A 19933-nucleotide genomic window follows, 5' to 3' on the forward strand; every position below is an offset into this window, starting at 1 on the left:
TGGCCCTCTGTCGCCCACCCTGGAATCAAAACGTCCTCCTCCTCCCAGCCTCCTGAACTGGAATTGATCTGCCTTAGAAACAGGTGCACTGACTCAATAATGCAGGTCAGTCTTCTTGACTAGTTTATACATTTAGCAATCCAGACCGCTGCCTCAAAGCTAATGACCGTTAAATTACAAATATCAGTCCCCAACCTGTTCTCTCACCAAATGAATGGACTCGTCATCCCGGCCCTCAAGGCCAGCCTCCCTGTCTCCACCCCCCGTCTTCCCAACACCATGGCGGCTGGCCTCAGGGCCCGTGCGCTGGCCCCACGCTGCTTGCCAGGCCCAGGGGTGTGCTCTTGGCTCATGAGGGTCTCTCCACGTGCAGTGCCGGTTCCCTGTCCCCAGCCCTGTCCCTGCAGGTTAGAACCCATCTGTCGGGGCCTTTGTCCAACTTTTGCAACAACAGGAGAGCCTGTCCATCCATCCTTCTCCTTTGTGCCACTGCACTAGCCCTCAGAGAGGGAGAAATTCAAAACTAAAGATACCTTTCTTTCTGTGATCCCCTTAACCTGGGTCTGTAAGAGAAGAGTCTAACCAGGGATATTTGCTCAGGCTTCGCACTCAAGCGAGTTTCAGATTCTGGCCGATGACGTGATGGTAAGTTTATGGGGAGCTCATCACCAGGTTGGGTTCAACTTTCTACTCTCCATCTATGTTTCCTAAAGTTTTTTGACCACTCATTGGTCACAGAAGCTGTGTCACTTGCACAGGTAACAAGACAAGACATTGTCCTGAGCGAGGGGTGGCTGGTCACCCTGCCCAAGCTGCCAGGACAGGTGCCTACTCACCCATAGCCCTCTTCCTAGGTCGTAACTTAACTTCCCAGAGAGTCTCCCCTCCTGGCCAGCCAGACTGCTCCCACCTATGCAATGTATTGTGACTGTCTTCTGAACCACCCTCATCATGGACTTCTTAATTTCAGCTTTGTATTTCATAATTTCTAACTTTTAAGAAGTAGCCCTTTATAATTTTCTATGTTTTGAATTCAGTTTTTCATCGATTTTGCAATTCACACAAGCTAGAACTCCACGTTCAGTGTTGCTGTCATTCATAGACCAGGGCCCGTCTTTTTGTCAGTTAAGTAACAATACTGGTTGATAACGTTTGTAACTCATTCTACTACCCACATAAGAGACTGCAGTCCAGGCTTGTGCAGATGGTAATTTAGCTGAATACAGATGCTTCAAGTGTCTGTTCCTTATTTCTCCTGGAGTTTGCTTTCTGAGCCCATCTAACATCTTCCGACCCCAGTGTTAGCCAGACGGACCAAGAAGGGAACCCTCCTGGGGCACTGTCCTTCCATATTCCGTGCTGCCCTCTGTTCTTATCCCTCTCGAATTATACCCTCTGTTAGCGGAACATCCATTATTTCTCTTTCCTTCCTCGACAACCTCAAGCACAGCACATTGTGTGCAGCTGGTGCTTAACCAGCATTTAACTTAAGGCCCCGTCGCTGAAGGTGGCAATGTTGCACAGCCATAGCATATGAGGGTAAGAAGGGGAGGGAAGCTGGATAACCCTTCCCAAACGCACCCCCAGACAAAAACGTTGTCTGTGAATGCTTTTACCTTGCTGTCTTGCAACAGGATCTTGAAACCAGTTTGCTTTCCACGTGCACAGAACCTGCCCGCCGCAGACACTTACGTGTGGCGCTAACGGGAACCCACCTCCTCCCTCCTAACCCCCACCCCCCCCCCCCGCCAGCAGTGATGGGTGCCTTGCGACTGACCACCACCTTTCACTCGTCTCTTCAGAGGCTAAATGTGGGCTTTCCAAGAACTCTCTTTAACGTGCTGTGTAGCTATTTGAGTTTAAGCTGTACTAAATTTCTGGAGCCGTGCCAGGTGCTTGCTAGAGTTTCTGGTGCTATCTATATAATCTGTAGGGGGAAGGGGGAAAACTCCATTGAACTTTCGTGGTAATAAAAATTATTGTATTTGAGCCCTGTGTCTGCTCACTGAACTTCCTGTGGGTTTTCACCAAATCACATGACTGACAGCAAAAAGGCTTTTGGTCTTTAAAGCTTTCGGTCTGCTTGTTATACGCAAGTCTCAATCACCAAATCAGACCTTTGCTTTGTCTCTGGGCTGGGCGTCCGGATGTCCCACTGTGGTGGGTTGATTCACTGGAGCTGATAAAAACATTCCAGCCAAACTTGAGAGTCTAGCATTACCTCTGGCTCCAAAAATCAAAACAACCGGATTGTTGTAAGTAGCTTTGGATTGAGACCAAGCTCCAAGCTTTTTGAGAGATGGGTTTTCTCTCCTTATTGAGCTGAATCACAGGACAACTGTCTCAGAAAGAACGGGGCAAGAGCCTAGGCCCAAGGTGAACAGCACCCTGCCCTCTGCTAGCCTGTTCCAGAAGGTTCTTGCCATAACTATCAAGTCAAAGCCCCCGTGTCCCCAGAATGCCTCCTGTGCTTTCCCAGAGTTTTAGCAGTCCTCAGGCACATCCACCCGGCAGCCTCTGGCTAGAGCCTGGCGGGGGGGGGGGGGGGGGGGGGGGGGCCTGAGAAGTCCAAGAGGAGATGCGGTTAGAGAGCATGTGGACAGACGTCAGAGCTGGGAAGGCCTGGCAGGGCCCAAGAAGCCCAGTCAGAATGAAGACACTCGAGTGAGGAAGTTGGACTTCCCTCAGCCATCACAGGATGGCATTATTGTTCTCCACAAGCTTGAAAAGGAACGTAAAGAATGATTTTTTTCTAGGTTGTTGATCTGACATTCAGACTATGACATTTCTTGGACTGAATCCTGACAAAATGTGTCCCCGGTGTCATTAGTGCTAAATAAAAACCTTTTGTCTTTCTTTTCCTTAGCTCTCAAGACTTCTAAGACACACTAGAGGAGCACATATTTTTGAGAATGTCTATTTAAATCTCCAACCATGTTGGCTCTCTGTAGCGAGACAGGTAAATTTGAGAGGGGATCAAATTAAATGCAGCTTGCGCACGGCTTGTTATACAGAGGCTGCATTCACATTCAATCAGGTTGACTGAATAGTGTTTCCAAAACTCTGTTATAATTTCTGTCTATTATTTCACCCCTTTAAAATGTTCCCAGTACACGGCCTTAAAAACAACTCGTTGCAAAAAAAAAAAAAAAAAAAAAAAAAAAAGGTAGCTCTTTACCTCGTGCTTTCAAATGTGTGTAGCCAGTTTTAGGGAACATGCTCTTTTTTTTTTTTTTTTTTTCCTGCTATTATGATTTATCCTCCGTTCTGAACCTTTTTAAAAAAGTGCCGGGGAAAAGTTCTGAGCAAAGAACCCCCAAAATAGCACCTCACGGCCCACGTGTCCCTTCGAGGAGAGAGGAGCCTGTAGTGTCCGTTCGGGGGCGAGCGTGGGTGCTGCCCACGGTGTTCAGGGTCTGCCGGTAATAGAAGTGCGTTCATGCTGTTCTGTCTGTGCTTGCTCTTCACCTCTCCTGTGTCCAGTAGCACACCCTCGGGCGACGATGACTTAGGCGTCCGGTCCGTGGCCTTCACGAGCCAGCACAGGCAGGGGCTGTGCCTGAACCTCCACCCGCTGAGCCACAAGCTCTGAAGCCACAAGAGCAGCTCGGCCACAGCCTCGTGCTTGTCTTTGTGTTAAGCATTTGGGAGGCTTAGCCTTTAAAGCCCTCTATTGTCAACCCACAGAACAGCCCGGGACCGTTAGATATTTAGCCCGTCCCCAAGACCGCCACCAGCTCATCAGATTTGTCCCAGCCCTGTGAAGGAGACAAGATGGTCGAAATCAAAATCTCACGGTAAACTTTTATGTTGTAAGAGTCTGGGTGAGGATGTGAGATTTGTCCCAGGCCACCCAGCTACTGCGGCTGGACTTTGAGCTCTGAGTTGCCAGGATTATGCACGTCTTGCTCAGCTAGACTTTTAGTACTGTGCTCATGACGCAGTAGGCTCTCGGTACATATTTGCTGAATGAAAGAATCAGCGCCTTTCAGGTGCTTTTTCTGGGTACTTCCAAGATTTAATGAGTGGCTCAACGTGAAGTGTTAGAATGGGCCCGCCCTACAATAGGTGATCAGTTATGTTAGCCGTAGCCTCAGAACTGATGATGCTTTTACGGAGAACTTCTATAGAAATAACCATCGGTCAGCTTGAAGAAAAACTTCGTAATAAAATACATGCCTGGTATTGACAGATAAACTTGACACCATTTTATATACTGTCTTCCGTATGTTATTATGTACTATATTTTAGATGTTCTTGCCACTCTGGGTATCCTCCCTTGTTGAGACTCTGTGTACTCCCATCTACTCCAGAACGAGATGGGTTGTTGTTTCGACATAAACTTGAGCCACAGTGAAAACCAGGCATTTTCAGCTCTGTTTGATCAGGTGGTGGGAAGGATAGTCGCGGGGCCGCCGCATGATCGAAGGACAGGCTTGGACTCATCACTGTTTCTAACTGAAGAGTCATCAGAATCCCCCAAAATCATGAGGGCAGGTGAACCTAGTGCCAGCCACTCAGCGACTCTTGCCTAAGTGTCTTTAATTAAGCTGGAAGGAGTTCTTAGAAAAGCATTTGGTTTTCTGGTTTTCTTTCCCATTTTACCCTCAGAGATGCAGAGAGCAGCCTCACGCAAATGGCCTCACATCCCTTCCTGACGCCTTCATAGGAAAAACCCCAGTATGTCCCCGGATGGAGAAAAGGTTTCACATCTTTTAGTCACTTCTGTTTCTAACAACAACAAGTGCATCGTATTGGTGACATTACTACTTAGAAACGTAGGATGTTGTTATTTCCAGCGGGAAGAGGGAATGTGGGGGCTCTGAGCTTTCCAGACCACCACCCTGTACCCGCCCCTCCCTGGCCCCTCGCTTCTCTCCGGGTCAGTGGGAGAGGTTTTCTCAAGTTTGAGGCCATTCTGAGAACTAGGATTTTCATCCTTATTGTTAGGGGGTAAATTTCCTCTTCAAACACAACCCCTCATTCTTTCTTGATTAGGACATCACTGTGGTTTGGTAATTTTCGAAGGACCAGTAGTGTGCCGGGTTCTGTTCCATGCAGTGAAAGAGCACGGAACTACCGCTGAGGGGTTCTGCGGAGCCTCGGAGAGTTGAATTCCGGGACAAAGCACTAGGGTGGCCTCAACTCTGTGTCCGTTTTCACACAGACTTTCCCACCCAGTCAGACCTATACCGCCCCACGGGCTGGGTGACTCAGAACCGGCTTAGCCTCCAGGCCCCACTTGGGCTTCCATTAGTGGGGTTGTCTGGGTCGGCTCCATCAAGGCCTCGTGGCGACCACAGCATGCGCTCGGTCGCACAAATGCAGGTTTTTCACGAGAAAGAACAGCACTGTGTTGCAGCCTATAAGACACCTGCTTCCGTGACAGAGACTTATTGCCACCTCCGAGGACTCTGTTCCCTCCGACCTGAGAACCCTGGGCCAGGCCGGAAGCAGCACAGAGCGTGTGAGGAACTTCAGCAAGGGTGCCAAGGGCCCAGGCCCCCCAGCTGCTGAGCGGTTTTGGTGCACCCAGAGAATGCGGGCCCAGAGTGGGAGAGGCTCAGGGGGACTTCGGGAGCAGACAGCAAGGGGATGGCACACCAGGGGGCCCCGCTGAATGCCAGTCACCTCAGGAAGTGCTGGCATTCATCCACTTCCCTTAGCTGACCAGACTTCGTCAGCCAGACTGCCCGGGGGAGCCAGGGTGGGAGGAGGAACTGTCGCCTACGGCGTCACAGTCACCAGCATTGCCGTCGGCACACTCCGAGACTTTCAGCCTCCACTGACGGTAACGAAGAACTGATTCGCAACACTCCCGGTCTGAAAAGGCTGGGGTTCTCATTAAACCACAGTAGTTCTGCAAAGGCCTCTCAAGTATGGGGTACGTCGAGCGTGAGGGAGGCTGTAGGGGTAGGTATGCTGGTGCTAGAGTTCGGGCCGCTGACAAATCCCATTTGTGTATATTCTGTATTTACATAACGCCTTTGGAGCCGTGGAGTAGAGTTGGTTTTCATTAAAGCTGTAACAGATGGGACTGGGCTCTGTGTGGTGTGTTGAAGTAACATCCGTGACCAGGGTGACCCCCTTTCAGGAATTCCCATACACGTTTTCAAGACTTAACTCAGAACTGACCTTGCCAGAAGCATTTCCTGCTTACTCTGCCCTTCTCTCATCTTGCTGGAAGGCCGAGGATCCGGCACTTAGGTGTTGAGTCTCAGTTATTGCAAATGCTGCTTTCAAATCCCTACAACTCGGTAGGTGGATGGGTGGGTGCCTGGGTGGTTATCCTGCCCGCCCCCCCTCCTCCATCTTAGTTTAGGCCTCTTTGCCTCTCTCCCCCCGCCCCCGCCCTGGGCCAGGCCTATCTCCGCCTCTGCCAGGTGCCCTCCATTCTCCACACGGTGATCGGAGGCACCCCTGCACAGAGGCCTTCTCGCCAAGCCCCCTTCTCAGACCCATCAGAGGCTTCCAGGACACCCGGGGGCCTCGAGACCAGCAGCCCCTCAGGCTGCTGGAATGAGAACCACTCCCTCTGCCCTGGCACGCGTAGAATTAGAGAACCTAAAGGCCAAATCCTGGTGAGGCGATACAGGCCGAGTGCTTGCTTACCAGCCGGGTCCCCTGGCTACGTGCACAGAGTCAGACCTGGGCGATTCCGGAGCCTCAGTGAGGAATCCCCCAGCCTCCCTCCATGAGGCCGCAGCCCTCACCATGGGCCCCAGGAGAAGGCCAAGGCCAAGCTGTTCAGAGCAGCTGCCGCCCCGGAACCGGCCCGGCCTGCCACTGTGGACATGTGCCTGCCCCCACAGGTCAGGGCTCAGGAGTCACGAGGGAGAGCGCTCAGCCCTGAAAGCTGACTGAAAGCTGACAAGGCGACTCAGCCCTGAAAGCAAAGTCTCTCAAGAAGAGCCAGCCCTCAGCCTGTGCGGCAGCTGGTCTCTCCTTGAGCCCTCTGTCAGCCCAGTCTGACTTTTGTCCTCCCGCCTCTCCCCCTGTTCGGGTCCCTGCTCCGCTCGGCAGACTGACGTTAGCGGACAGGTACTGACAGGGTGACGTGTCTTTCCTGTGGGTAATTCGCGTCTTCTCAGGAGTCATCTGGAAACTGGCCCGTAAAGCCCCTAGAGCTCTCGGGGCCCGTGACCAGTTAGGGAGGCACAGTACCACTGAGACACTGCCGCTGCTTTTGCACGGAACTGGAACATTATAAAATCGTCTCGTTTTTGTTGCAGAAATTTCCAGAACTGAAATTCAAGTATGTGGAAGAGGAGCAGCCCGAGGAGTTTTTTATCCCCTACGTCTGGTCTCTGGTCTACAACTCAGCGGTAGGCCTCTATTGGAACCCACAGGACATCCAGCTCTTCACAATGGACTCCGACTGAGGGCAGGACACCACGTCCCACCCTCGCCTCCCTCCAGCCAAGCAGCCCTTCTAACTATTTTCTCTCTGGGGAACGGAAGTAGACAGATTGCCCGGTGTATCTTCCGTCAAAGAGGATCACCCGAGCATGTTTCCCTTTCACACTTGGATTTGGAGAATTGGTGCCCAGTTGGCAATAGATCACTCAGCTTAGATTGTAGTGCAGAAAAATGGGGAGGGGGGTACCCGACAATAATAAATGCAAAAACCTGCTATTCCACACGCAATTTTATTTCTAAACCAAAAATCTAGAGCTTTTCCAGGAACCTGATGCCTTAGGCATATAACACTTCACCAGTATATACTGTGGGCTTTCTGTTTCGGGTTGTTGTTTTTTTTTTTCGCATGTTCAAGATTTTTGTTTTGGGTGTGTGTGTTTGCGTGTGTGGGTGCGCACGCGTGCGTGCTTCTTTCAACATTAAGAAATACCTGAAAAGATGACAAGACAGGAATTAATGAGGACATGAAGTCACATGTGTGAGGGGTTGCCTTTCAGAAGGCCCATGATTTAATAAACACTATGGCCGGGCAGTTGGATAGAAGCCTTTAGATCAGATCCCCTGCATCTTTCTCAAAGAAAGAAATGGCTCCTTCTCATGAAGTTCAGATTAGCTTTTCTGTGGATTTGGCCTCTGAGCTGTAGCTGAATTAAATTGGAGTCTAGCACAAATTAAGTTAATCTACTCCGTATTAATCATTGGGAAAAGAAAAGTTTCATTTTGAAAGCAATCTTTTTTCTTCAACCAGACTAATAGGAGAAAAGGAGACCAATTTGATTAATACAGTACTCTACATGAGATGAAAAACATGTTTTTCTCTTCATTTCTGACTTTGCTTAAACCCTTTTGGACCCTGAGTTGGAGGAAGAAGCTTCTAGCCGCAGGCACTGAGGGCGGAGTGGGATGGTCCTTGTGAGGCCCGGTCTGAGCCCACGACCACCCTCTCACAGAGCGTGGCAGTTCCGTGAGGCGGAAATTTCAGTTCTGGAATGAGGAGCCTCATTTCCATTCTCAGAGACACGAAAAGAATTTGCTTTTCTCCATAGAAAGCACACGGTCCCAGATGAGACCAAGCACCCAGTTTCAATCTGCTGTTGCCTAGTCCGTATGAGGAACGAGATCCTCTCCTGTCCCTCTGTTCCCCGGGCTGGAGACCAGAGTCATTTTGGTCCGTCACGATGTGAGAGGGTCTGAGAGGAGCCATCTCCAGTCACACGAAGCTCTGGAAAGGTCAGAAACACACCAGCACATCAGTGCACACCTGTGTGGCTTCCACCCGTGAGAAGCTTGGGCTGCTCCCTCCCTTCAGGGGCTTTGCGGCCCACCAGGCCGTTTCCTTGTCGTCAGGACGATGCTGGAGCCGAAGCTCCCTGAGGCTGACTGACCGACGAAGGGCCGTCACTCGTGGCTAGACCCAGGAGGCAGGTGCAGTTTGCCCGTTGTCTCCTCAGGCCTTGCTCCGTTCAGGCCTCTTAACTGTCTCCACAAACGGCAGGAGACCCTCGAGGATCTCACTTACCATCCCGCGGACAGGGCCTCAGCCCAGCAGATGAGGCACGTTAACAGCTCCTGCTCAGTCCAGCCCAGTGGGAGAGGTGGTTTGAAGGTGGAAGGATCAACCCTCACATTCTGAACAATTATCGTTTTAGGTAGCAACATTTCCCACCCCCCCCCCGCCCACAGGGAAGTGAGACCCAGCTGGAATTTGTTTCCAAAGCATGTTGATTTGCCTCCTTTTCCTTTAAACCAAAACACAGAATTTTAAAAGGGTCCCGGGGAGCAAGTGAACCTCTGGTGGGACCGTGGACCTGTCCTTGGAGGCCGAGGGCTGGGCAGTGCCGTGGGGTTGTCACCAGACTGCAGGACCATCCGTTCTTGTGGCAGGAGGAAATAGCGTCCCCCAAAAGTCAGTCAGGGAGCCCTTGATTGAGGGGATCCGGCAGTGCCCCCTCCTGAGGGCCGCCTGGCTCACCGAGGTGCCTCCAAAGCCCCATTCTCAGCAGGTTCCTCTCCCCCACCGCCCCTTAATTAACCAAACAGTGGGAGTGCTCACTGGTCTCAAAACCCAGCCCTGGCTACGGCCTCACGCCGTACATGAGCACATGCTCCCAGCTACCAGTGCAGCCCTGCCTCAGCTCTGGAAACCCACCAGGAGTCTCTTCCCGATTTTTGTCAAAGATTTACTACGACAATAAATTTAACTGATAACCTTGAGTTAACGCTTGCATTAATTTGCTCAGAAATCTGTTTTCCACTAAGTAAAACTGTGTAGAATGAGGCAGCAGAGGACCGTCGCGTGTTTGGATGAGAGTTAGCCTCTGATTTTACCCAAGATACGGAACTGTTAACTACACTGTGTCATAAACCAAGAGTTCTGCCACGATGCTTCTTCTGGAAAGCACGGGACCCTCTCAATATCACCTTCCCTCTCAAGAGCTGAAGGCCATGTGCAAAAAAGCTTCAAAATGGTGCCTCTGATTCCCATAGTCACCCATCCAGCCTGGTGCTGGAAGATCTGTGAACAACAGCCTTGTAGTGTTGGCCCCACAGGGCGGCCATCATTCACCTGCAGACAGGAGCAGGGGTGTGAAAGATCTCAAGGACAAAGACCAAGAAAGGAAAGACTGAGAAGGTCCCCGAGGTGAAGCACAGGAAGGACACTGCTCTGGAAGGAAATCACAGGAGCTGGGGAGGAGGAAGGTGGAGAGAGGAAAGAACATAGGACCAGCATCAGTCCGAACACTCAGCAACTTCCTGAAGCTTGCTGAGGTAAAGAGAGAGAAGTTCAGTGGAGTGGGGGATACTTCCACTGAATTTCTGAATCTCTTTAGGCAACATACTGGCCCTTAGGTTCTGGTGAGCCAGGGTTTTGCCTTAGGCATTAAATCTCTCTGTGTAACTGAGTCACTCTGTGCTCCTTTCCAGAGTCATAAAGTAGAATTGTGCTACTTTCTCACACTTTATAGGCTTGGGTTTGTAAGGTCAACCCTTTGGGTCTCTTAATTCCCTCCCAGGCACCCTGCCTGCAATTTCAGTAGTTGCCAGCTGATACTAGGGACTGATCCTTGGGCTTTCTGATGTTAAATTCAGGGCTATTCCAGTGCCCTACATTGCCTTCAGGAGTTAAGGAGATCAGGGTTTCTAGTCTCTGATGAAGCTCCAAGCCTCATATGAATATGAAAAGCTGAGGAATGGATTATAGCACCCAATTCATAGCAAATAATACATTTTTTATCTTTTAAGAACTTTAATACAGCATACAATTTAATTGCACTAGGGTGTGTCCATTGGGGGGATATCCCCTGTATGGGGACAAAGCAAGGGAGATTCATCAGGACCTGCCCCACCCCCTCCCCTTGGTCAGGTCATGACTCTCCTGACTTTACAAGGCTATTTTTTTTGTGTGTATTTTTAAATTTTTTTAAATGTTTGTTTGTATTTGAGAGACAGCTCAAGCAGGGGAGGGTTAGAGAGAGAGGGAGAGAATCCAGAACAGGCTCCAGGCTCCAAGCTGTCAGCACAGAGGCCAACACAAGCAGAGAGAGAGGGAGAAAGAAAGAATCCCAAGCAGACTCCACGCTATCAGTGCAGAGCCCGACGCGGGACTGAACCCATGTACCGTGAGATTATGACCTGAGCCATGATCAGGAGTCGAATGCTTAACTGACTGAGCCATCCAGGTGCCCCTACAAGGGTATTGAAAGTGCCAGCTACTCAGACAACAGCCTCTGGAATTAGCAAAGACACCCCACCCCCACCCCAGAGGAAAAACAGTCCCATATGACTGACCAGGTAATACCTCACCATCCTGTTGGCTCTCACATACCTTCAAGCAAAATTTTAAATTTGTGGCCAGATTTCCAAGTTCTTAGCTGGAGGGTTGGTTTAGATTACCTAGTCCTCCATTCCTATCAGTAGACCGTCCTTCAAGGGTACTGTGACCCAGCTTCTAAATCATCTCAGTCCTGGGGCATAAATAACTAAAACAGACAATCCACACCTGGACACATCATAGTAAAACTGCCGAAAACCAGAGAAAAAGAAATGTTAAAGCCACCAGTAGTGGTAGTGGTGGGATTACCTCTCAGCAGAAACAGCAGAAGACAGTGAAATCATGCCTTTAAGGTGCCAAGAGAGAATGACTGCCAACCTAGACGCTTCTAGTTGGCAAAATATCCTACAAGAATGAAGAAGAAGAAACGACACTTTTAGACAAACAACTGGAAGAATTCATCAGCACACATATCCTAAAGGAAAATTAAGAGTGTTTTAAGGGCAGAAAAGAAAATGATACCAATTATAGGGACAGTTTCAGGAAGGATTGAAGAGCACTGAAAATGAGAAAAGTACAGGTCAACGTAAGTACCGATGATGTAAAACAGTAATGGTGTTGTGGAGTTCCAAATATATTTCAAATTAAAATGCATGAAAGCAAAGGTATATAAATGGAGAGGGCTTACATACAGTTTAAGTGTTCTAAGCCCCCTGCATCATCCAAGAAGAGGGTTAAGAAAAATCCCACTTAATATTACACTTTGATAAATCAAGAATGCATGTCATAAAAAGTATTAGTAAAAGAGTGTGTGACTTTGAAACTAATTGGAGAAGATGGAATAACCAATTTAGTGGCAGGTTGAAGAGATACAAAAGGGATAAGAAGAAAAACAGTGGAACACATAGAAAGCAAGTTGCAAGATATATGTGATAAATCCATTATTACATTAAATGTAAATGGGCCAATGCTCCATTGTTGACAAAGATTGTCAGGCTAGCTTTAAAAATAACAATCATAGGGTTGCCTGGCTGGCTCGGTTAGTAAAGCATGCAACTCTTGATCTCAGGACCTTGAATTCAAACCCCATGTATGACATGGAGTTTACTTTAAAAATAAATTTAAACAATAAAAATCATATGCTGTTTTACAAGAGACACTTTTTAAAACATAAATTGTGAAATTTTGAAAGAAAAGAATGGAGAAACATATACCCAGCAAACAGTAGCCATAGGAAACTGGCGTAGATATATTAATATTGAAGTAAACTTTAAGGCAAAAAAAAAAAAAAAAAGCATTATTAGAAATAAAAAGAGTCAATTCAATTATCAGAAAGAGGTAACAATTCAGCAGAGAGAGAGGGAGAGAGAGAATCCCAAGCAAGCTCCATGCTGTCAGCACAGAGCCCAACTCAGGGCTCAGTCTCACAAACCGTGAGATCATGACCTGAGCCAAAATCCAGAATTGGAAGCTTAACTGACTGAGCCACCCAGGTGCACCTAAAATATTTTGAACTGAGTAATAAAATTATTGTATATCAAAACCTATGGACAGGGACACCCGGATGGTTCAGTCAGTTAAGGGGTCAATTTCGGCACAGTCATGATCTCATGGTTCGTGAGTTCAAGCCCCACAATGGGCTCTCTGCTGTCAGCACAGAGCCCACTTTGGATCCTCTGTCCTCTCTCTACCCCTCCCCTGCTCACTCTCTCTGTCAAATATACATTAAAAATACTTTAAAAAATTGGGGCACCAGGGTGGCTCAGTTGGTTAAGCATCCAACTTTGGCTCAGGTCATGATCTCGTGGCTCGTGTTGACAGCTCGGAGCCTGGAGCCTGCTTCAATTCTGTGTCTCCCTCTCTCTCTGCCCCTACCCTGCTTGTGCTCTCTGTCTCTCATAAATAAATAAATGTTAAAAAAAAATTTTTTTTAATACTTAAAAAGCCTATTAACAAACTTGAGTTGCAATTAGAACTGTGCTTATAAATTTATATCTTTAAATGCATATGTTAGAAAATAAGGCTGAAAAACAATGACCTCAAAATTAAAAAAAAAAAAAAGTGAAACCCCAAAACAAAAGCCAAAATATAGAACACAAATATGCAATAAGGAAATAAAGGGAATCAAGAAAATTAAAAATTGGCTTTCTAAAAGGACTAAGAGTTTGGTAACTGTGTAACGAGACTGGTCAAGAAGGAAGGAGAAAGAGTGGGAGGGAGGGAGGGGGGCCAGAGGAATAGTCAGTATCAGAGTGAAGATGGGCAAATTACTTCAAATCATACAGATGTTAAAAATATTTAAGAGGATGTTATGAATACTAATAATTTTTAAATTTAAATTGAACAATCTTTTTTTAAAAGTAATCTCTATACCTAATGTGGGGCTTGAACCCACAACCCCGAGATCAGGAGTCTCATGCGCCACCAACCGAGCCATCTAGGCACCCCATAGATGGTACAGTCTTGATTGTAGTGATGTTTCAGGAGTATACACATATGTAAAACTAATCAAACTGTCCACTTTACTCGTGCTGTTTTCATAATGTCAATTATACATTTTAATTATATAATTAAGACATTTTTAAACTTTGGGAAAAATGGACAATTTTTTTAAAGGTGGTTTTTCAAAACCGACATCAGAAAATCTTGAAAATTGGAATCATCCTACATTTGAATCCATAATTTAAAAATCTCACAAGGCAGGGGCACCTGGGTGGCTCGGTCGGTTAAGCGTCCGACATCGGCTCAGGTCACGATCTCACGGTCCGTGAGTTCGAGCCCCGCGTCAGGCTCTGTGCTGACAGCTCGGAGCCTGGAGCCTGCTTCCGATTCTGTGTCTCCCTCTCTCTCTGCTCCTCCCCTGTTCATGCTCTGTCTCTCTCTGTCTCAAAAATAAATAAACGTTAAAAAAAAAATTAAAAAAAAAAAATCTCACAAAGCAATCTATAGGCCCAGACAGGATTGCCTGTGAATTTTCTAGAGAAAAATAATGCCAATCTTACACAGACTCTTCTAGGTGATAGAAAATTTTCCAAATTCATCTTAAGAGACCAGTATATCCTTATATATCAAAAATTTGACAAGAACAGTATAGAAAATGAAAATTGCGTGCCAGTTTCTCTCATCATTGTAGATGCAAAAGGTCTAAACAAAATGTTAGCAAACAGAAACCAGCAAGGGATAAAAAGCAATGTGTAAAAATACATCATGATTAAATTGGATTATCATTAAAAAATCAGAGCCATTCACATTAATAGAATGAAGGGGGAGAAGTCAATGATAACAGATGTGGACAACACTTTTTATGAAATTCAACAATCATTGGGTGATATAAATGTTAATAAACTAGAAAGATAAGGAAATGTCAGCCTGATAAAGATATCCACAAAAAACGTAGAGTGAACACATCCTACTTAAAATCTCAAAAACTTTCCTCCTAAGATTGGGAGAGGTCCCTGAACATATCTTCTATTCAAAATGATACTGGGCGACAATAGGCAGGGCATAGTATTTAGGGGGAGTACTGATTCCTGAAACCACTTTGAAATGCATCACTCACACACACACACCACCACCAACAAAACAGAAAAAGGATGAAGAAAAAGGATGGAGGGATGGATGGAAGAATAAGTATGGTAATCTTGGTAAAATCTAGAATGGTAGAATCGCGATAGTGTGTGGGTGTCCACTGTAAAATTCTTTCAGCTTCATTGTATGTTGGAGAAAAACAGTACCTAAGGCCTCAACCCAGTGCGACGATGTTTTTAAAAAGGGGGCGGGGGGTGGGGGTGCCTGGGTGGCTCAGTTGGTTAAGCGTCCGACTTTGGCTCAGGTCGTGATCTCATGGCTCATGATTTGAGCCCCGCATCAAGCTCTGTGCTAACAGCTCAGAGCAGGAAACCTGCTGTGGATTCTGTGTCTCCCTCTCTCTCTGCCCCTCTCCTGCTTGTACTCTGTCTCTCAAAAATGAATAAACATTATATATGTATATATATATATATATATATATATATATATATATATACACACATACATATATATACATATATATATACATATATATATATATATATGTATATATATATGATTGGATTGGGTGGGAAGAAAATAAACTGTTATTATTTGCAGAAGACATGATTAAGTATGTAGATAATCTAAAAGAATCCACCAATGAACTCATAGAATTAGCAAGGTTTCTGGATACCAGATCATATAACAAATGATTTTATTTGTTGTTTATATTATTGTTATTATTTATTAGTGCTAATAAATAAGCACTAATAAATAATAGCTAGTATTAGTTCAACATGACAGGAAGTCCCAGAGAAAGCTAATGCAGCAACCCAACCCATCTTAAGGACACCAACTCTGCCTATCTGCAGCTCTGGCACCCTGTGGCTGGCTCCCCTCATAGTCACAAAGGAGCTGCCCAGTTCCTGATGTTGCATCAAGGCATGATCTCCTCTAGGGCACAGCTTGCTGGTGGAGCTCCTCTCCCAGAAGTCCCCTAACATTTCCATGCCCAGGCCTGCTTCCCATACCCATTCCTAAACCATCGTTGGCAAGGAGAGGGATCCACCATCAGAGAAAACTAATCAGGCTCTGGAGCCAGGTTGGACCAGCTGTGTGGAGAGAGTGAATAAAAATCAGCCTCCTTTAGGAAGTAGGAAGTGGGAGGCAGGATAGACAAGTAACAGACACTGTAAGCCATGAACAGGGCGGTGGGGAAGGCCAGAGCCAGGGCTCCTGAGTCCCAGCTCTCAGACCCTACAGACGGATGAGGCTGCTCAAGGGCCCAGGGACCATGCCCAGGACAAGGGCCTGTGGAAGAACAGGAGGTGTGCCGGCTGGATGCGCCCACGGCATCCACAGCCCCATCCTCATCGGGGTTCCCACACGCAGGCTGCGTGAACGAATGGCGGCTTCCCCATCTCCCAGAGTCCGCTTAATAGGAAACAGGACTTGGTGGGGAACAAACAATGTATGACAACCCCAGCCCTCAAACTGGAAACATCTGTCCTTGCCGCGGCACCCCCTCCCCAGCCCAGCCCAGCCCGGCTCCCGAGGGGGCCCGCCGGGCCTGGCTGGGGAACTCAAGAACCTTCTAGGGAATAAATAACATAAAGGAGCCCGGAGCCTGGGAGGGTCTCCAGGCCCCCAGAGCCTCACGGGCTCCTAGCTTCATCCTGCTGGCCTCGACACTGCGCCCACCCCAGGCCATGGGGGGATCTAGGGCTGCTGGTCCCACAGGAGCCCTGGGCTACATTTGGCTTTGTTTCCATGGGGGGCCAGGGCCTCACAGGGGGATGCCCCTCGGATGGCCGAAGCTTCAGTCCCCAGGGCCGTCCCTTACCCATCTCCTTGTCTCTGCCCCCACTCTCTGCCCGGACTACCCTTCCCCTCCTTGTGTCCCTGCCAGGTCCTGTCCCCCTTCGAGGCCAGGCTCAGAAGTAGTTTGGGCCAGGCAGCCCGGCCCCAGCTGGTTAGATGACACGGGTCTCCCCTGGTGCCCCCAGAGTCGCTGTTGGGGCCACGCTAGCATCCGTACGGCCCCAGTGAACACGGGGCAGCAGAAGGGATTCATTGTACCTGGGACCAAGGGTGCCCGGCAGGGACTGGGGCACGCGGGTTCCACAGGCAGAGGCTGACACCCACACACACAGCTCCCACGAGGGCCGCTGTTTCTGAGGCAGAGATCAGTGCCGTCCCCTGGCTGTTCTAGAGAGAATCCGGCCTCACAGAGGCCCGCCTGGCTACCTAGTGCGCATCCCTGCAGCATGGGCCCGTCTCCAGATCTCCCCGGCCTCAGTCCCCGGTCTGGATTGGGATGGGATGACAAGCCCCTGGGGAGCAGGGTGGCAGGAACATCGTCTGCAACCTCTGCTGCCCCACAGAGAGTGGGGAGAACTGGCCTCGGGAGGGGGCCGCCGGGGAGGGGGTTGCTGGCGAGGGAGAAGCCTGGGGGGCTGCTCTCCGCTGGGAAAGGTGTTTCTTTGCCAAAGCCAGCCAACCAGCAGTGCTCCTGAGCACCCGGGGGTGGAGGACAGCCTGGAAGGAGAGTCCCACGCGGGGACATTTCCACCCAGCCCCTGGCTGCCCCCAGCCCTGTCCCCCCGCTAGGCCCTCCCAGGCCTGGACCAAGGACCATGCGCACCCCCCAGCCGCATGCCGGTGCAAGCCCCCAGCCGGAACAGGTGCTGGCAGAGCAAGGGGCGGCCAGGTGGGTGCAAACGTCTTTAGACCAGCCCAACCCCCCGCCAGAGAGCGGGAAGCCCAGACTCAGCCTCCCCCCTCGTCCAGAGACCAGGAGACCAGATGTCAGCTGAGGCGGCCATTCCAAAACGCACACATCTTCAAAGCAGGGCTACTTTCCATGTCCTTTGGGCAATTTTTAAACAAGTTTGTAAAACTGGAATTTTAATAGGTGACATATTGGCGTGTATGTGTGCGTGTATGTGTTCGTGAGCACGCATGTCTGGGCCCCTTTGGCGGCTATTGCCGCCACAGTGTCCTGGGAGATGGGTGGGGTGGGGGGAGTTTCCTAAAGGGCCACCCCGTTCACTTCCAGGTTCACAGTGTGTTGCAGAAGAGCTGAGCCTTTATGAACTGGGGGGCGGGGGGCAGTGCTTCGGAGCAAGCTAAGAAAGGGCACCGCAGCCCCCAGAGGTCTCCCCACCTAGGGTGGGGGAGGGGAGCACAGCCTGATGGGAAATCACTGCCATGCAGCCCCCAACACTTCCGTGTGCCCCTTCTCCTGTCTCAGCGTTGAACCCAGACGTATCATTGGTCTGCTCGGGCTTCCGTAATAAATATCACAGACAAGGGGGGCTTAAACCACAGACGTTTAGGTTTCTCACGGTTCTGGAGGCTGGAAGTGCAAGATCAAGGTGTTCACAGGTCTGGCTTCTCCTGAGGCCTCTCTCCTTGGCTTGCAAACGGCCGCTTTCTTGCCCTGTCCTCACACGGTCTTCCCCGTGTGCTCATGTTTATGTCCTAAGCTCTTCTTACAAGGATACCAGTCATATTGGCTTGGGGCCCACCCTCATTTTACCCCAGTTACCTCTTCAAAGACCCTATCTCCAAATACAGTGGACCCTGGAACAGCACAGGTTTGAGCCTCCCAGGTTTATACACTGATTTTTGCAGTGTGCTACTATAAATGTATTTCCTCTTCCTCGTGATTTCCTTAACATTTTCTTTCCTCCAGCTTATTCCATTGTGAGAATACACTATATAATACATATATAAGGGCATCTGGGTGGCTCAGTGGGTTCAGCATCCGACTCTTGACTTCTGCTTAGTCATGATCTCACAGTACGTGGGTTTAGTCCTGCGTCGGGCTCTGCCCTGACAGCATGGAATCTGCTTGGGATTCTCTCTCTCCCTCCGTCTCTGACCCTCCCCTCCTCATGAGCCCATGCTCTCTCTCACTCTCTCAAAATAAACATTTGAATACAATAAAGATATATATCACATACAAACTATGTATTAGTTTATGTTATCAGCAAAGCTTCTAGTCAACAGTAGGCTATAAAGTAGTTAAGTCTTGACGGAGTCCAAAGTTACAGGCAGATCTGCGACTGCATGGGGGTCAGTGCTCTTAACCCCTGCGTTGTTCAAGGGTCAGCGTAGTCACAGTCTGGGGCGCTGGGGGTTAGGGCCTTCACATACGGATTTTGGAGAGACAGAACCCAGCCTGGAACACCAGACGCCCTCTGTGAGTTTGCTCCCGGCGTGGTCCCACTTCAACCCTTCCATTTTTTTTTTTTAAATGTTTATTTATTTTTGAGACAGGGAGAGACAGAGCATGAATGGGGGAGGGGCAGAGAGAGAGGGAGACACAGCATCGGAAGCAGGCTCCAGGCTCCGAGCCATCAGCCCAGAGCCCGACGCGGGGCTCGAACTCACGGACCGTGAGATCGTGACCTGAGCCGGAGTCGGACGCTTAACCGACCGTGCCACCCAGGCGCCCCTCATCCCTTCCATTTTTAACTCCAACTCCTTGCTTCCCTCCTCTGCTGGGCATCCCAGGCAATGCCCCCGCTCCCGCCCACACGCGCCCACACCCTTGCACCAACGCTCACATGGACACGCTCCCACCTGGGACAGAGCCCTACCATCCTCCAGCTCTGGCCTGAGAAGCTGGACCCCCTCTTTCCCCGGAACGACCCTCAGACACAGCAGCAGCCACAATGGCCTCCTTGCTACCTCCCCGGGCTGCCAACGTCGCTCCCCACATCAGGTCCCCTGCCGGGTCTGGTCTCTCCCCCTGGTCCTCGGACGGCCACCTCCCCCCTGGCCCTCCGCCTCTAAGGGGTCCACAGTCCCTGCCCGAAGAGGTTCGCCCAACCGGACCCTCCTGTTGGTTCCTCATCTGCCTTATTCATTTCCTTAACACCCTCGTTCTATCCCTTGTGTATGTTCCTCGTTAATTTGGTGACTGCGGACTGTCTGCCCATCCAATGGGGTGCTCTGTGGGGGCAGCACCAGACCCCAGGGACGTGCTCGAGGACGTTTCCACCCTCTGCTGCAGAATGGCTCGCAGCCGCTGTCCACACACTCAGAGTCAGAGCTAATGCAGGTGAGGGGTGGGGAGAGTAACAGGGAACAGGGGCTCTGTGTTTACATTTTAGGGGAAGGAGCTGGGGAAAGAGCGAGACTGTAGTCTCAGGTGAGGTCGAGGGGAATGGCTGGCGTGAGACCTTTCAAGGCCCAGGGAAGTCACCACACGCAAGGTCACAT

The 19933-nt window shown here is 49.4% G+C and overlaps 1 protein-coding gene across 8 annotated transcripts in view; it reads left to right on the forward strand.

Moving 5' to 3' along the window:
* Positions 1-7635, forward strand: part of DYM (dymeclin) — a 357662-nt gene extending 350027 nt beyond the window's left edge. For 5 of the 8 annotated variants that reach the window (XM_058692153.1, XM_058692154.1, XM_058692155.1 and 2 more), the window contains one exon: positions 2867-3061. In XM_058692153.1, the coding sequence (XP_058548136.1) occupies positions 2867-3046 (180 nt within the window). In that variant the 3' untranslated portion in view covers positions 3047-3061. Of the gene's footprint in view, positions 1-2866; positions 3062-7232 lie in introns of those variants that run through there. The other 3 variants (XM_058692152.1, XM_058692156.1, XM_058692159.1) reach the window with 1 other exon arrangement.
* The last annotated feature ends 12298 nt before the right edge of the window (positions 7636-19933 follow it).

This window comes from Neofelis nebulosa, chromosome 11 (assembly GCF_028018385.1).
Source record: "Neofelis nebulosa isolate mNeoNeb1 chromosome 11, mNeoNeb1.pri, whole genome shotgun sequence".
NCBI lineage: Eukaryota > Metazoa > Chordata > Mammalia > Carnivora > Felidae > Neofelis > Neofelis nebulosa.